General features: G+C 47.3%; 2 protein-coding genes across 2 annotated transcripts in view; one reads left to right on the forward strand and one right to left on the reverse strand.

Annotated features, from left to right (window-relative positions):
• The window catches only part of Scamp5 (secretory carrier membrane protein 5), a 68898-nt gene that overhangs the window by 5119 nt on the left and 46961 nt on the right, over positions 1 to 16818 (forward strand). The gene's annotated exons all lie outside the window — the stretch shown is intronic.
• Positions 12894 to 13656, reverse strand: Rpp25 (ribonuclease P/MRP subunit p25). The gene has a single exon (XM_026387727.2). It carries the CDS (start codon positions 13491 to 13493, stop codon positions 12894 to 12896), a length of 600 nt encoding a protein of 199 aa, XP_026243512.2. The 5' UTR covers positions 13494 to 13656.

Raw genomic sequence — 16818 nt, forward strand, 5'->3', positions numbered from 1 at the left:
TCAATTCATTCTACTGTCTTTCCCATTCCAACCCTCTTCCCTTCCCTTCATTCCTTTTTGTCTAATCCAGTGAACTTTTATTCTTCCCCTTCCGACCCTTTCTTGTTGTCGATTAGTTGTGGAGACTATCATGTTAAATGAAATAAGCCAGTGCTTATGGACTTTGGTTTTTTGGGACTGGCTTATTTCACTTAACATGATAGTCTCCAGTTCCATCCATTTACTGGCAAATGCCATATGAAATGGGAGTCTTATAGTCTACTGTCAGACAAGGTGAGTCAGAAATTTTCTCTATGGCCAACTATAAGAGAAGGTGGAGGAAGATGAGAGTATATTTTTAGTTTCTCTGACCTACCTAGAGAGGAGAAATTCTAGTTTATATGGCCTGCTCAGGAGAAAAAAAGGAGCAGGTGAAAGATCAAGAGAAAGTCAGAGAGAGGGATGTTGCTTTGTGAGGCCTACTTCTGTGCCCAATATTATTACAAAAGACTGTTTTTATCTTTCTTTTTTTTTTTTTTTAAAGAGAGAGTGAGAGAGGAGAGAGAGAGAGAGAGAGAGAGAGAATTTTTTTAATATTTATTTTTTAGTTCTCGGCGGACACAACATCTTTGTTGGTATGTGGTGCTGAGGATCGAACCCGGGCCGCACGCATGCTAGACGAGCGCGCTACCGCCTGAGCCACATCCCCAGCCCTGTTTTTATCTTTCTAAAGCTATTTTTTAATTTTTCTTTTTTCTTTCTGTCTTTCTTTTTCTTTTGTGGTACAAAGGATTGAACCCAGGGGCACTTAAGCACTGAGCTATGTCCACAGCTCTTTTGATTTTTTATTTTGAGACAGGTTCTCCTTAAGTTGCGTAAGGCCTTGCATGTGCCTGCTTCTGTGTCTCTGGGTGTGGCCTACCCAGGTGTCAGTCAACCTGCTGACAGTGGACATCATGAAGATAGACTCAGCCCCTTGAAACCTGACCCCTTGCCTCATTTGAATAGCTTCTGAATAAAAGAGGTCAGCGTGTGCTCTTGCTCTCTCTCTTCCTGTGGACCCTTAAGGTCAGAGGAGCTGTCATAGCGACCCCAAAGAAAAAGGTATTTGTGTCTCTTGTGTGGTTATTTTGCGCAGCCCAGTCAACCCAGTTCAACTGGAGTAAACCCTGAGCCTTTTAGTTGCAAAAACAGAAACCCTGCAATGTGCTACCATGCCCGGCTCTGAAACTGTTTTAAAGCTGCTTTAGAATACAAGGACAAACACTTTGAGAAGAGATATACTTGTTGTTCCAGTCACTTGGGAAATAATAAGGGAGTTATAACTATGTGTATTATAAGCCAGGAAATATGGACCAAAAAAAATACACATCATATCACATTAACTCAAAGTAATTTGATTAGTAGCCTAATATTGGGAATAATATCAAATTCACAGATTCCCTCCCCCTTACTAAAGAGGAGGGAATTATATGAGGGCAGGTACATTAAGAAGCATGAATCTCAGGTGCCATTTTTGGATTCAGCCTGCCATATCACCAAGGTAGAACGCCCCTATTTGTTCCCAATTTGGTCCTCAGATCCCACTACTTCTAGTGGAAACTCCTTTCCAAATGAGCTCATATCAGACATCTCAATTCTCAGCCAAGGATATCAGGGTCTCTTCTCTCTTCCTACCATCCTTGCTCTGAAAATTCTTTGCTGTCCCTGTGGAGAAGCAAGAGCTGGACTTTTTGTTTATATATGCATATGTTTGTTTGTTGTAGTGCTGGGGATAGAACTCTACCACTGAGCTACAGCTGGACTTTGGATACCTCAGGAATGTCACCATCAGCAGTGGATAAAGACATCATCTTTTGGCTGTAGCCCAAAGCCTTCATCCTTGAAGAGTTGTGATGAGGCAATACTTCCTATATGTGCAGAAGGGAAGGGTGAAATTATTGTAGAGTTTGTGAGGATTGACACGGTTCCCCCATGTAAATTTCATCCAAAGCTAATATGCAAGAAAAGCTCTAATCCTCCATGATGGAAATTAAGCATGAGATGGTTAAAAGAAAGAAATGAAGGAAGGAGAGGAAGAGAGAGAGAGGAACAGAGAGAGAGAGAGAGAGAGAGAGAGAGAGAGAGAGAAAGAAAGAAAGAAAGAAAGAAAGAAAGAAAGAAAGAAAGAAAGAAAGAAAGAAAGAAAGAAAGAAAGGCGCTGGGGATGTGGCTCAGCGGTAGCGCGCTCGCCTGGCATGCGTGCGGCCCGGGTTCGATCCTCAGCACCATATACCAATAAAGATGTTGTGTCTGCCGAGAACTAAGGTAAAAATGTTTAAAAAAAAAAAAAGAAAGAAAGAAAGAAAGAAAGAAAGAAAGAAAGAAATCCAGGCTGGGCAGTGTTGCACACCTGTAACCCCAGAGACTCAGAAGGCTTAGGCAGGAGCATTGCAAGTTCAAGGCCAACCTAGGGAACTTAAGAGAGACCCTGTCTCAAAATAGAAAAAAAAAAAAAAAAAACTGTGTAGTTCAGTATTAGCGTACCCCTGAATTCAGTACCAAACATACACACCACACAAAACGAATCCTGGGTTGATGGTATAGTTCAGTTGTATGGTGTTTGCCTAGCATGTGTGAGGTCATGGGTTTGATCCCCAGCACTGGAGCAGGGCGAAAGGGAAGAAAATTTGCTATTTCAAGACTGGAAGTGGCTCTATGGCTGTTAGTCTGATGGATTCTACATTAGGTCCATTTCCTCTGGCTCCAACTGGAGCATCTCCAGTGATGGGGATGTTATTAAAAGACATTTGAAAATGCAGATAAACAAGAGAAAGCAACTGCCAAATAAGTGAATGACATTTTTACTGTTGTGGGAATTACAGCTTTGCACATGCCCTTGGGCAAGTTACTGCAATTCCCTGAACCAGCTTCCTCATCTATAAAATGGTAATAATAATGGAACCTACCCAATAGGTTAATAGGTTTTGGGGACAGTTACCTGAGAAAATGCACATAAAACTCTATGTCCTGGATGCTGTCAGTAAGGGCTCAATAAATGGGAAGCATTATTCTCTAGAAAAAGCATTTTCCTGTTGTAGCAAATAGTCTTTTTATGTGTGTGTGTTTGTGTGTGTGTGTGTGTGTGTGTGAGAGAGAGAGAGAGAGAGAGAGAGAGAGAGAGATGCTGGAGACTGAACACAGGACCTCACACATGCTAGGAAAGTGCTGTATCACTGAGCTATGTCCTCAGGCCATGAGTAGTCTTGTCAGGGCATGATAGGTTGTGAGATGGGGCATGTCTTAGTCTGTTTTGTGCCTCCTAGAGCATAGCAGAATATCTGAGACTGAGTTTTATAGTTTGGACCTAGAATGTCCCCCAAAGTCCCATGTGTTAAAGGCATGGTCCACAGCCTGTATAGCACTATGGAAGGTAGTAAAAGAAATTTAGGCCTTTGGGGCATGCCTTTGAAGGGGATTTGGGAGCTCTACCCTTTCCTCTTTCTCTTTTTATTTTCTGGCTGCCATGAGGTGAACAGGCAGTTCTATAGTGTTCCTACCAAAGCAACAGGGCTAAAGAGCAGGGTCAAGAATTGTCAAAACAACAGAGCCAAAAACCTATAAAAACTGAGCCAAAATAAACCTTTTCCCTTATTAAGTCAATTATCTCAAGTAGTTCATTACAGTAACACAAAGCTAATATGCTGGGTGATTATAAAAAATTGAAATTTAAGGGGCTGGGGATATAGCTCAGTTGGTAGAGTGCTTGCCTCTCATGCACAAGGCCTTGGGTTCAATCCCCAGCACCACACACACAAAAAAAGAATTGAAATTTAGGGTTGGGGTTGTAGCTCTGTAGTAGAGTGCTTGACTAGCACAGGTGAGATACTTCAGCACCAGATAAAAAACAAATCAATAAAAAAATGAAGGTTAAATTCTTAAATAAAAAAAATTGAAATTTAGCTGGGTGTGGTGCCACACACCTGAAACTCCAGTGGGAGGCCAAGACAAGGGGATCCCGAGGCCAGTCTCAGCAACTCATTGAGGCCCTAAGAAATTTAATGTCATAACATGGTAGAAGGCATCACATGGGACAGGGGTAAAGAAAATGTGAGAGAGAACAAGAGAGGACCAATCTACCCCAGAGATAACAGCATTTGTCCATTCTGAAGATGGATCTTTTGTGACGTATGTACATGTTAAATTTCCCACTCTCACTGGGCACAGTAGTATATGCCTCTAATCGTAGCAACTTGGGAAGCTGAGGCAAGAGGATATCAAGTTCGAGGCCAGCCTCAACAACTTAGTGAGGCACTAAAAAATTTAGCAAGACCCTGTCTCAAAATTTAAAAAATGGAAAAAAGGGCCTGAGTGTGGTGGTGCACACCTGTTAATTCCAGTGGCTCTGGAGGCTGAGGCAGGAGGATTGCAAGTTCATAGCTGGACACAGCAGCTTAGGCAGGTCCTAAGCAACTTAGTGAGATCCCTGTCTCAAAATTAAAAAATTTAAAAAGGACTGCGGATATGGCTCAGTGTTTAAGGACCCCTAGGTTCAATCCTTAATACTGCCCCCCCAAAAAAAAAAAAAAGTCTCATTCGCACTCAGTACTATCACAAAGGCAATTAAATGGCAACATGAGTTTTGGAGGGGACAAACATTCAAACTATAGCAGGCTTGGAGGTGGGTGGACAAACGCCACATGGATCACCTGGGTATCAGGGAAAAGAAGTGACAGAAAGGAGGAGCCTTCAAAGGTGATCCCATGTGGCCACCACCCAATGGAGGAAGAGGGCTCTAATGATACTTTTTCCTAATTTGTGACTTATATTTACTATGAAATTTCCTAAATTAACTCAGAACATCATTAAATTATTTTTGAGATATAACTCATACTCCATAAAATTGCTCTTTAAAGTATAGAATTTGTGCAACCTTCACCACTAATTTCAGAACATTTTCATCACCAGAAAAGAGTAGCAATTCAATAGCAGTCTTTCCCCATCCTAAGCAACCTCTAATCTCTTTTCTGTTTCTATGGATTTGCTTTCTTTGGCCATTCCACATAATGGGAATCATACAATGTGTTCATTCTCTCTTTCTCTCTCTCTCTCTCTCTCTCTCTCTCCTCTCTTCTTTTGCTTAGCATTTCTTCAAGGTTTTTTTCCATGTTGTTAATTTATTAGGGCTGCCCTAACAAATTACCACAGACTGTCTTAGACAATAGGGCTTATCTTGAAGTTCTATAAACTAGAAATCCAAGATCAAGGTATTGGCAGGATTATTTCTGAGGTATTGGCAGGATTATTTCTGAGGCCTCTCCTTGGTTTGTTAAGGGTCATCTGTCCCAACTCCACGGAGTCTTTACTCTCTGTGCATACATGTCTGTGGCCAGTGCTCTCTTCTGATAATGATACCAGTCATGTCAGATCAGAGCCTACCCATGTGACCTCACTTCACCTTAAATACCTCTTTAAATTCTTATCCCTCAATGCAGTCACATTCTGAAATTAAGACTTCAACACCTGAATTTTGAAAGGACACAGTTCATCCTATGACATAAAATTAAGTTGTACTCCTTTCCTGTGGCAGAATTATACTCCATTGTACCAATATACCATATTTTATCTCTTAATCAGCTGAGGGACATTTAGGTTGTTTCCATTTTGGGGGTATTATGAAGGAGGCCTCTGTGAACATTCATGTACACTTTTTAATGTGGGTATATTTTCAGTTTTTGGGGGTACATATTTAGGAGTGTCACATGAGTCATACAGTAACTCTGTGTCTAACTTTCTGAGGAACCAACAAACCGTTTTCCAAAGCAGCTGCACTAGTATGAAGGTTCCAATTTTTCCACAGTCTAGGACTTTATAGTGCTGTTTGAGCTGGGCCCCACTGTCAGAAACAGGGCCCAGAGTACAGTAGCTTCCTGCTTGGAGTTCTTTAGCCTCTACTGAAAGGTTTCCCTCTCTCTCCAGTTTGGAACTCAAAACCTGTCTTTCCCACTCTAGCCTCTAGGGGGCAGCTTGCAGCAGCTCTCCAACAGATTCCAGAAGAGTTTCACATCAAGGCTGGGAGCTGGTAGTAATGTTCAATAATAGAGCCCTTGCCTAGCATGTGTGAGACCCTGGGTTCCATCCACAACATGGGGCAAAAATCATGGCTAAATGTGAACAGTAGGAAAGGGGATTTAATTCTGCATCTCTCTTAGCACTATAAATGAAATAAACAGAATAAACAACCTAGATTAACTATCAAAATTTACTGAGGATCCTATAAATATGGAGATGGAACCCCATCCTCTCACACGGGACATCACACATACTACGCAAACTCTTTACCACTGGGCTACACTCCCAGTTCTCTTCCTGAAAGATTCTGATTCTATTGGTTTGGAGTTCAAGTCAGGTGATTTGTGTTTTTAATAAGTGTCCTATGTGATTTTTACATTAAGCCAAGGTTAAGGGCCTAGAGTTGTTATCTCTGTATCCCCCAAAGCAATCAAGTTTATTGTGCAAATAAGAAACTTGAGGCTCAGAGAAGTAACTTGCCCCAAATCACAGGCTGACTTCCTCCAACACCTATAATCTTTCAAGACAACACCAGATTTGCAAGCACAAATATATAGCAGAGGGTAAACTCCCATCTCAATGAAGGGCTGGAAATCTGATATAGGCACCTTGACAACTGCCCCATTTTTCTTCCTTATTTCCACTGAAGGCAGTGAGAATATCTAATCTATTAGTGTCCTAGGACTGTCATACTCTTAGTACCAGAGATGAGTGACTTAAAAGTCAGAGAGAGAAAAAAATCATTCTCTCACCATTCTCAAGACTAGAAGTCTGAAATCAGGGTTTGCTCTCTGAAGTTTCTAGGGAAGAATCATGCCTTTTAGCTTCTGTTCATTGCTGGCAATCCTTAGAATTCCTTGGCTTGTGGATATGTAATTCCAATTTTTGCCCCCATTCCCCCCCCAAAAAAATGGGTTTTTATATGTTGCCCAGGCTGGTATCAAATTCTTGGATTCAAGTGACCCTTCTGTCTCAGCCTCCCAAGTGCTGGGACTACAGTCACATGCCCCCATGCTGGCTTTCTGCCTCCATCTTTACATAGCATTTTCCCCTCTGTGTATGTCTCTGCATCTCTTTTTGTCTTATAAGGACCCCACATTTAATTAAGAGCTAACCCCACTTCAGTATGACCTCATCTTAATTTCATAATTTACATTTTTCTTTTTTGCAATGCTTAGAAATCAAACCCAGGGCTTTATACCTGGCTCTACCACTGAGCTATATACCCAGCCCTTAATTTACATCTTACTCTGCAAAGACTTATTTCCAAATAAGATTATATTTACAGGTACCAAGGGTTAGGACTTCAAAGTGTCTTTTGAAGGGATACAATTCAACTTACAATACCTGTAAGGAAGTATCAGAAACAACACTAGCAGGGGGACCCAAAAGCCCAGATGGGATAAGGAAGCTATGGTGGGTCAGGGACAGCCTTGGCCACTGTCCCCACCACAGTACGTTATTTTGTACTGGGGATAGAACCCAGGGATGCTTTTACCACCAAGCTATGTCCCTAGTCTTTTTTTTTTTTTTTGGTGGGGAGTGGGTACTTGGGTCTGGGGATTGAACTTAGGGGCATTTGACCACTGAGCTATATCCCAGCCCTACTTTGTATTTTATTTAGAGACAGGGTCTTACTGAGTTGCTTAGTGCCTCGCTTTTGCTGAGGATGGCTTTGAATTTGTAATTCTCCTGCTTCAGCCTCCTGAGCTGCTGGGATTATAGGGATGCATGCACCACTGGGGTCCTACGCTAATCCTTTTTTATATTTTAATTTTGAGACAGAGTATCACTAAATTGCTGTGGGCCTTGCTAAATGCTGAGGCTGGTCTCAATTATAATCCTCCTTTATTGGCCTCCTGAATCGCTGGGATTACAGGTATGCACTACCACACCCAATCCATGGCAGAATTTTATTTCCTTCCTTTTTCTCCTTCTGCTCTCCTACTCCTTGTCTTTCTTCTCTCCCCACCCTATCTTTTCTTTCTTTCTTTCTTTCTTTTTTTTTTTTTTGTAGTTGTAGGTTGTCAGAATGCCTTTATTTATTTTTATGTGGTGCCAAGGATTGAACCTAGCGCCTCACGCATGCTAGACAAGTGCTGTGTCGATGAACTACAGCCCCAGCCCCAGCCCCAGCCCTCAGCCCCCTCTTTCTTCTGTTACTTCTTTCTTGGACACCTGGAGTTGTTCCAACATCTCAATGACATAAAGGGAATTAGGGTGTCAGTAGTGGTCACAGCAATGACAAGAACTACTCAACTAATGGGGATAGGAGATGAAGGGAAGGGTTAGTGGGTGAGTGTGTTTGGCCCAGGTCTTCCTCCAATTGAGTAATGAATATACCCTGGCAGATTCATGGCAGATAATGGACAATAGCTCCTAAAGTTGTACCAAGTTGATGCTGTGGAGCCTCCCCTCCCCTTGCAAAAACCTTCTTTATTATTTGGTCCTTATCTAGAATGTCCCCTGGGATGCCAGAGAGGCAGACCAAGTCCTGGCCAATGTAGGCCTAATGCTCAAGGAGAAACCTTCCCCTTTCTTGGCTATAATGGCAGGGAAATCCTGCCTAGACCGGGTAGCTCTCAAAGCAGCCCCATCTCCATTCCCATCACCCCTGTCTCAGCTCTTAACCTTCCTGTAGTCTTCAGTTCCAGTTGCCCCTTCCAATCCATCTCCCACCTTCACAGGTACCAGAGGAACTCAAACACCAATTAGATCAGGAAGGACCTGGGGCATTCACTGGCTTCCTCTGGGTCCCTCACTTCCCTGTGACCTGGCTCCCAGCTGGTACTCCAGTCCCATTTGCCCCTGTTGTATTTACTCTATCCTTCAGACACCTGTGGTGGCCCCAGTACCATAGGCAGCATCACCTCTTTTTGCTCTGCTTGGAATTCCCTGTCCAGTTATGTCCAGCTGACTAACTCCTTCTGATCTTGGAAGAAACAGCTCTATCAGTACCTCTGGGCAAATTAAGTGCCCATTCTCAGAGTTTCCCCCCTTTCTATCATCACAATGTACCCATAATTTTTTAATATTAATCTTTTTTTTGGACACAATATCTTTATTCCACTCATTTTTATGTGGTACTGAGAATCAAACCCAGGGCCCTGTGCGTGCTAGGCAAGCGCTCTACCACTGAGCCAAAATCCCAGCGCCCCCATAATTTACTTTTCACTACACTGGGACCTCTGTGAGGTAAAAACAATGATTATTCTGATTCTATCCCTGAGCCCCACTATGTGCCTAGACTGGGACCTGGCACAACAATGAGAGCTTGTTGAATGGATGAAGGCCCAGCTGGTAATCCACAACCTCTCTGACCATGCATTATATATTCTTTTTTTTTTCCTTTGTGGTACTGGGGATTAAATCCAGGGGCACTCTACCATTGAGCTACATCCCCTACCCCTTTTTATTTTTTACATTTTTGAGACAGGATCTTGCTTTACCCAGATTGGCCTCAAACTTGCAACTCTCTCTCCTCTGCCTCCCCAGTAGTTGGGATGACAGGTGTGTGCTACCACCCTGGGATCATGCATTATATATTCTTATGTTCCCAAATGACCTAACAGTTTTTGTGACCTAACAGTTTTCTGGGTGTAAGATTTCTTTCTTTTTTTTAATATTTATTTTTTAGTTGTAGTTGGACACAAAATATCTTTATTTAACTTATTTATTTTCTGCTGAGGATCGAGCCCAGGGTCTCGCACGTGCCAGGTGAGCACTCTACTGCTGAGCCACAACCCCAGCCCTTGGGTGTAAGATTTCACTGCCATCCTAGACTGGAAGTGTAAGAAGACAGCTTGGAGGCAAGCACCACGTTGGGATCAGGACACTCCTGGATAGAGGCCACCATCAGAAAGATGGGGTCTCGCCTATAATCCCAGCCACTTTGTGAGTCTGAGAGAGGAGGATGGTAAATTTGAGGACAGCCTCAGCAACTTAGGGAGATCCTGTCTCAAAATAAAAAATGTAAAAAGCGCTGGGGCTATAGCTTAGTAGTAAAGTGCCCACAGATTCAATCCCCAATTCAAAAGAAAGAAGGTGGATGGGGTGGAAGGGGGGCTTCCTACTTCTCTCATTCTGCCTCTAGTCACTTCTGAAGTGGCACTGTCTCTGAGGTGCTCCCCTAGCCACCCCCTCCCTGTGTTCTAGGACTTCTTAGGTTTCTGCCTCAGCCTGGGGATGGCTGAACAGGGACATGTCAATCTTTGGAGCCTGCTTCTGGGGCAGCAGGGTCAGAGCGTTAGTAATACAGAGATGGGGTGCTCACAGGTGTAGGTCCATTGGTGAGTCAGCACACCCTGGGAAAGGCTGGAAATCAAAATTACTAGAGTAGGGGCATAAAGAAGGCAGTTCATGACTTTTTTCTGGCATGGGGACAGGTTAATGCTTTGAAGCTCTTCCCTACTTCCCAGGATGTTTCTAGACCGGAAGGGGACTTACCTGGTCCATCACAAGAGGAAGCCTCTACAGCCTTGCCTCCCTGAGAAGACTAGCAGACTCCACTTATAGAGTCCTGGTAACCAGGCAGTCAGTACCCCAGACCACTGGTGGTCCTGGTCAATTGGCTTTCTTCCAGAAATCCAACCAACTTCCATTAAGCTTCTAGCATGCAGGGCTCATCCAAGTTTATTTTAGATGTTGAAACCCAGCAGAAGCCCAGGGCAAGGTACCTTAGTTGTCAGAATAGTTTACATTCTTTTTTTTTTTTTTTTTTAAATACCTTTATTTTGTTTATTTTTATGTGGTGTTGAGGATTGAACCCAGTGCCTCACACATGGTAGACAAGTGCCCTCCCATTGAGCCACAACCCCAGCTCATTGTTTTTTTTTTTTTTTTTTTAAAGAGAGAGTGAGAGAGGAGAGAGAGAGAGAGAGAGAATTTTTAATATTTTTTTTAGTTCTCGGCAGACACAACATCTTTGTTGGTATGTGGTGCTGAGGATCGAACCCCGGTCGCACGCATGCCAGGCGAGCGCGCTACCGCTTGAGCCACATCCCCAGCCCTAGTTTACATTCTTTTTATGCTTTTTTGAGCCACCTCTGAGAGTCAAACACACACAAACGCTTGGCCCTCCCCAGGGACTCAAGAATGGGAAATCAGGGCTACGGGTGTACCTCAGTGGTAGAGTGCTCACCTAGAATGCTACAGGCAATGAGTTCAATCCCCAGCACCACAAACAAAACTAGAATATCAAAGAGGTCAATAATTGACAGTGTGGATGACAGGGCTTAAATTTACTTATCCAAAACCCAAGGGGAAATATGAGGGAGTGCTTCCTGAAGAGGCCCTCCTCTAACTGCATAAATCTACCTCTTTTCACCAGCAGGATTTATTTCAGGGTTCTGCTAGTAAAATGATTTATAAATACATTCTTCCCCATCTCTTCTTTTCCAGGGGTGCTGCAGAGTTGCACAGGGTGGGGTCTGCTTCTTAGATCCTGGAGCTATAGCCTTCCTCCCTCCCAGCCCTGGCAACCATTGGAGCTCTTCCAGCACACCCTCCCCCCAGCTGACTTGGGTTTGGGCAGAGGATCCAAGGCCGTTATCTTTCAACAGACAGCTGTGCAGGGCTGGAGGCAGCAGCTTATCAGGAAGCCTGCAGTGATTCACAGCCCAAGTCCCAGCTTCTCTGCTGAATAGTAATTTCCAGCAGTAGATTTGTGCTCAGTCTCTCTCCTCCCCCTCTCCCAAGGGTGTGCTGTCCTTTTGCAGAGAGGGCAGTGAAGGGGAGATTCTACCCACAGGGATGAGGGCTTTGTGCCAGCCTTCTGGGTAAGGCTGTCTATTGAAAGGAGGTCGCAGTTTGGGGGACCTCGGCAGAAGTCTGCCATCCTTGGCAGTGACCCCTAAGAGAGCTCATCCGTGCTTTCCTTCCTTCCTCTCCCAGAAAAGCAATGTGCTGCTCCCTTTCCCTTTATGGGGAGATAAAGGGGGATACTGGCCCCCCTTTCCATCAAAAGCCCATAAGTTCATACCCAGCCAGTGAGGGCAGGGGATAGAGAAGCCAGACACTGGGCAGTATGCCTTTTGTACCATTTGAAGCTGTCCAATCTCTGCACTTGACCCTGAAGACTCCAAGGCTAAGGCTGGAGGAGGGCAGCCCAGAACTCCAAAGGCTAAAGCTGAGACACAAGGGGTGCAGGCCAGAGCTGCTGTTGCATAGACAGGTGATTAGGAAAAAACCAGGAACAGAGCCATTTTTGTGTTTGTTTTATTGGAAGCGACCTCAGCTGTGGGGCTCAGGGGAGAAATCACGGAAAGTTCTGTCGTGGGTGTCTCCCGCTGGGTCAGCAGGGGGAAGGAGGATATTAAAAGAGGAAGGAAGAAAAACTAAAATGGAACCTGTTCCAGGGCAGGGGGCAGAATTGGGCCCCCACATCTCAGACTATTCTACCCTCAAGCAATCAGTTTCTCAGTCCTGATCTCCTCTGTCAACGGTGGAGGTGATTTCAAGACCTCTTTTCAGCTGCCAGAGTTCGGCTCCCTTCATGAATGCTGGGCACCTTTAATCCCTGTGAGTCCCAAACAAGACTTGAGTCCCACTGCCCACCATTCCCTCCCTATAGAAGACCCCAGTATGGCCGAGAAAAGGTGATGGTGGAGTTCTACATCTTTAGGTAACACAAGCGGCAAAGCAACCATTTCATGAAGCTTCCCGGGGCTCATGGAGACCCTCTCCTGCCACTCTTGGGTCCCCTCTCGTCGCCTTGGGTCCATGCTGCTATTCTGAGGAGCTGTGCTCAGGCTGTGGCCTCCTGAGGACCCAAGTATGACAAGCTAGGAGGGGTGCGTTTGAAGGTACAGGTAGGTGCTTGGGGTAAGATCCAGTCGGTCTGAATGGCCCCGAGTACAAAGTTCTCAGGCAGTTCTGTTCTCGTCCGCAGCCCCTGGCTCAAGCTGCGACCGCTTCGCGTTACCTTCTTCAGCTGTGGACTCCCCTAGGCTCCTCTTGGACGTTGGAGCTGTTGGTGGAGACGAAGGACCAGGATGGGGGCTCGGGGGCTGGTAGCCGAGTTGCCGCGGATCCAGTGCGTCCTTGGAGAGTAGGATGGCGAGGCTGGGCACATTCTTAAGTACACTGAGACTGGCAGCGGGCTCGCCAGGGGTCTGACCCGGCTTGGGCCCAGGCGGGAGGCTCTGCCACACCTCGCGCACGCTCCGGTAGCGCAGCCGCGTGATCTGGTGCAAGCCCGCCAGGCGGCGCTTGAGGATCTCGGCGCACGTGACGGTCTTGGTGGTGGCCCGGCCGCAGCCGCTGAAGACGATGGCGCGCGTGGCTGGCTGCGCCATGCTGGCGGTGGCGAAGGCCATCAGGTTGCGGATCTTGCTGCCCTCCTTGACCCGCATGTGCACAGCGCCGGGTGCCAGATCGGCAAACGGGCCTGAACCCGGGCCACCCTCCTCGGTCCCACCCCCCGCCGGCGCCTCTTCTGAGCGCACCTTACGGAAGTTCTCCATGCACTGTCGTCGCCAGGACCGCCAGCTTTGCCATCGGACCGCCTCAACCCCGAGGCTGCATGGTCGTGGGTCGCGAGGGCCGGCAGGGGTAAGGGTGCCGGAACAGCGCGGACGCTAGCGGGATGGCTGGGACCGCGCGACCCTTACTTCCCACTTCTCTCAGCCGGCGCTGCTCTACTCGGCGCTCTCAGCCCTGCGCTCCGCGCCTTTAGCCGAGGCCCCGCCTGGGAGGTCCCGCCCCCTCCTCAAGGCCCCGCCCCCACTCTCCTCTGCTGGGCCCAGTTTCAGCCTCACCAACCTTTCAGAGAATAAGTCTTCGTGCTCTGCTTCTAGGACACCGCGGCCGCGCTCACAGAGGGGCGCTTTAGCATCAGAGGGTGCCTTGGAAGGCGAAGTTCCCCTACAGTCACCATCAGTCCTCCCCGAACCGACCCTCATAAAGGGGCAACCTAAATAAAAGCTATGCTTGCGATGCAAACGCCTTTTCAAGCCAGGTCTCTAAGCCCTTCCCAGTTCCAATTGAAGGCTCCCCTAGTCCCCTCCTAGGGAGAGATTTGCAAGCGGCCTGCTGGGGCCTTGCTCCTCCAATTCTCAGGAGAGAGTCCCCTCCCTTCCGCCCCCTAGTATTCTCGCCTCAAGGACAGCGGGTGCACGGTCAGCAGAGTGCGGGAGGCGCTGACTGCGGCTCCACTCCGCGCCTCCCCTCTGATGACTGTGTCGCTGCGCGGTCCTCCGCTAGCGGCCAGAGACCGAGATTTTAGCCTCACCACTCCTGACCCGAACTAGAAGATACCAGCCTCCTCCCAACATACACCACTCAGGCGCCGGGGATGGTGATGTCCTGGCCCCGACAGTTCCCTAAAGTGGATGGAGAAAAGAACGAGGAGACCCTCCAAGAGGCGTTAAGCTCCCCCTACCATCCTTGAAAGTCTATTAGGGAAGTATGCTTTAGCGTAAGCCAGCTATTGCTCCCTGCCAACACGAATCCCCCACCTTCCTTTCTCCGAGATGCAATTCGTTGTCAGTCAGCCTTGGCCCCTAGAGAACCAGTGGAATCTATTTTCAAAAGGATACTGAAGTGAAGGCAAATTTTGAGAGAGATTGGGAGAAAGGTGTGGAGTTGAAGCTTTGGGGTATATGAAACTACTGGATGCCCTCTTTGGAAACTCCACAGGACCAAAGGAGAGGCTCAGGGTCTCCTGCATGGACAGGAACCTGGGACTGATGGACTCATGGGAGAGAGAGAGGGGTTTTTGTTTGTTTTGTACTGAGTATTGAATCAGGGGTGCCCTACCACTGAGCTACAGCCCCAGCCCCTTTTTAATTTTATTTTGCGATACTGGGGATCAAAGCCAGTGCCTCATGCATGCAAGGTAGGCACACTACCAGTGAGCTATATCCCCAAGCCCTCCAGCCCCTTTTAAATTTTAGACAGGGTCTCACTGATTTGCCGAGGCTGACATCTAATTTGTGATCCTCCCGCTTCAGCCTCTGGGGATGCTGGAATTACAAGCTTGCATCATGGAAACTGAGAGAATCTGAGAAGGAGCCCGACTTTCTCTAAAACTGCCCTAGGACATTTCCCTTCATCCTCCACACTGTTCACACACCGAACAGCCGGGCAGATTTGGTCTGTGTACTGTGACTGAGGAAGCGCAGCGAGGAGGAGCACCGAGGATTGAGGCAGGCTTGTGCCCTCAAAAATGGTAGGGGAGTAAAGGTGCTTGGGATTGCTGGGCTTCGGTGTAGGGATGGGGCTGCGTGGCGCCTTCCTGCCGCTTTTCGGAACTCAGGAACACATGCTTGCTAGGCGAGCACTCTACTTTCTCAGCCTCTCTCGTGGCTATTCTCCATTTGGCGTTGTTACAGTTCTTGGCCCCTGCTGTTCAAAACTCGGGGTTTATCCTTTAGTCACCCCCTTTGTGGGTGTCTGCAGCACCTTTGCTCCCCAAAGTATGAATGGCTGAACCCCTCGACGATCTCCTGCTCGTAGGTTGGGACTAGGAGCCTCTGAGTATACTCTGCACCTGGACACGGGCCTCCTCCCAGCTCCCGGGCTCAAGAGGAACAGCGATAGGGAGCGGAGCAACCTCAGAAGACACAAAGACTGTGTACGGTGTTCTGGACGCAAGGAACCTCAGGCTCTGTAAGGCGGGGTCGGTAATGAGAATTAAATGGATGGCAGTTTCGGAGAGGCCTGAGAAAATGTCTCGGAAAGATTAGAAGCTACAGCCTGGCGTGGTGGCGAATGCCTGTAATCACAGCGATTTGGGAGGCTGAGTCAGGAGGATTGCAAATTCAAGGCCAGTCTCACTAACAAGGCCCTAAGCAATTTAGCGAAACCCGGTTTCAAAATTAAAAAGAACGGGGATTGTAGCTCAGTGGTAAATCGTCCCTGTTCAATCCCCAGTACTGGGGGTGAGGGTGGGGAGGAGACTGGAAGCTACTTTGGAACCGGCTGGCTGTGGATAAAGCGAGCTCCCAGACCCTGGGAGTATACAAGTCTGGACTACTGGTCATTTGGAAGCGATGTAGGCAAGGGTCTGTAATTTGGAAGAAGGGCCCTTTTAGGAGCTGCAGTTTGGGTAGGATGAAGGTGGGGCGGCAGTGCGTCCACTCAAGCTAATACGCAAGGACGATGCCGCCCCCACTCTGAACCACTGCCATCTGCTGTGGAAGACTCCACCACTTCACGCCTTAATCGGTGGAGGGAGAATGCCAAAAAGGCTCTCATCCCCTCCCATCGGCCCCTCCTTTTCCTCCTGCTCCCTCTGCAGCACTTAAAATGTAAATGTACATCGTGATTAGCCGCGGGGTCGCTAATTACAGCTGAAGCCATTCATTACATTGTCAGCGCGCGTCGTAGCCCGCCGGCTGTGCGCTCAATCCCAGCCGCAGAGGGGTGGCGGCGCGGGGGATGGAAAGAATCGGGACTGCGAGTTCGGGTGAAGTGCAGGCTAGGAGCGAGCGGAGGCGGAGAAGGGTGCAGTGAGCCCAGCAAATCGGTTGGGCGGTGAAGAAGCGGAGGTGTCAGGGAGAGGGGAGAAACGTGGGAGACAGGAAGGAACGGGAGGAGAAGCCGTGAGAATCCCCAGGAAGGGCTGAGAGCGGAAACCGGGATGGGGAGCCAGGCAAAGAGAGAAAACGCGGGGACCCGGTAGGAACCCACGGGAAGAGGGCAGACACCAGAGGGCGAGGGGAGAGGGTTCAACTCAGGGAAGTTGGATAAAATAAACTTGATGCTGCGCATCACGCAATGGTTAGAAACGCGGGACGACAGTCAGGGTCTTGATTAAGAGTGCCCGCCAAACACACAGTAGGATTC

Source organism: Urocitellus parryii, chromosome 6 (assembly GCF_045843805.1).
Source record: "Urocitellus parryii isolate mUroPar1 chromosome 6, mUroPar1.hap1, whole genome shotgun sequence".
Taxonomy (NCBI): Eukaryota; Metazoa; Chordata; class Mammalia; order Rodentia; family Sciuridae; genus Urocitellus; species Urocitellus parryii.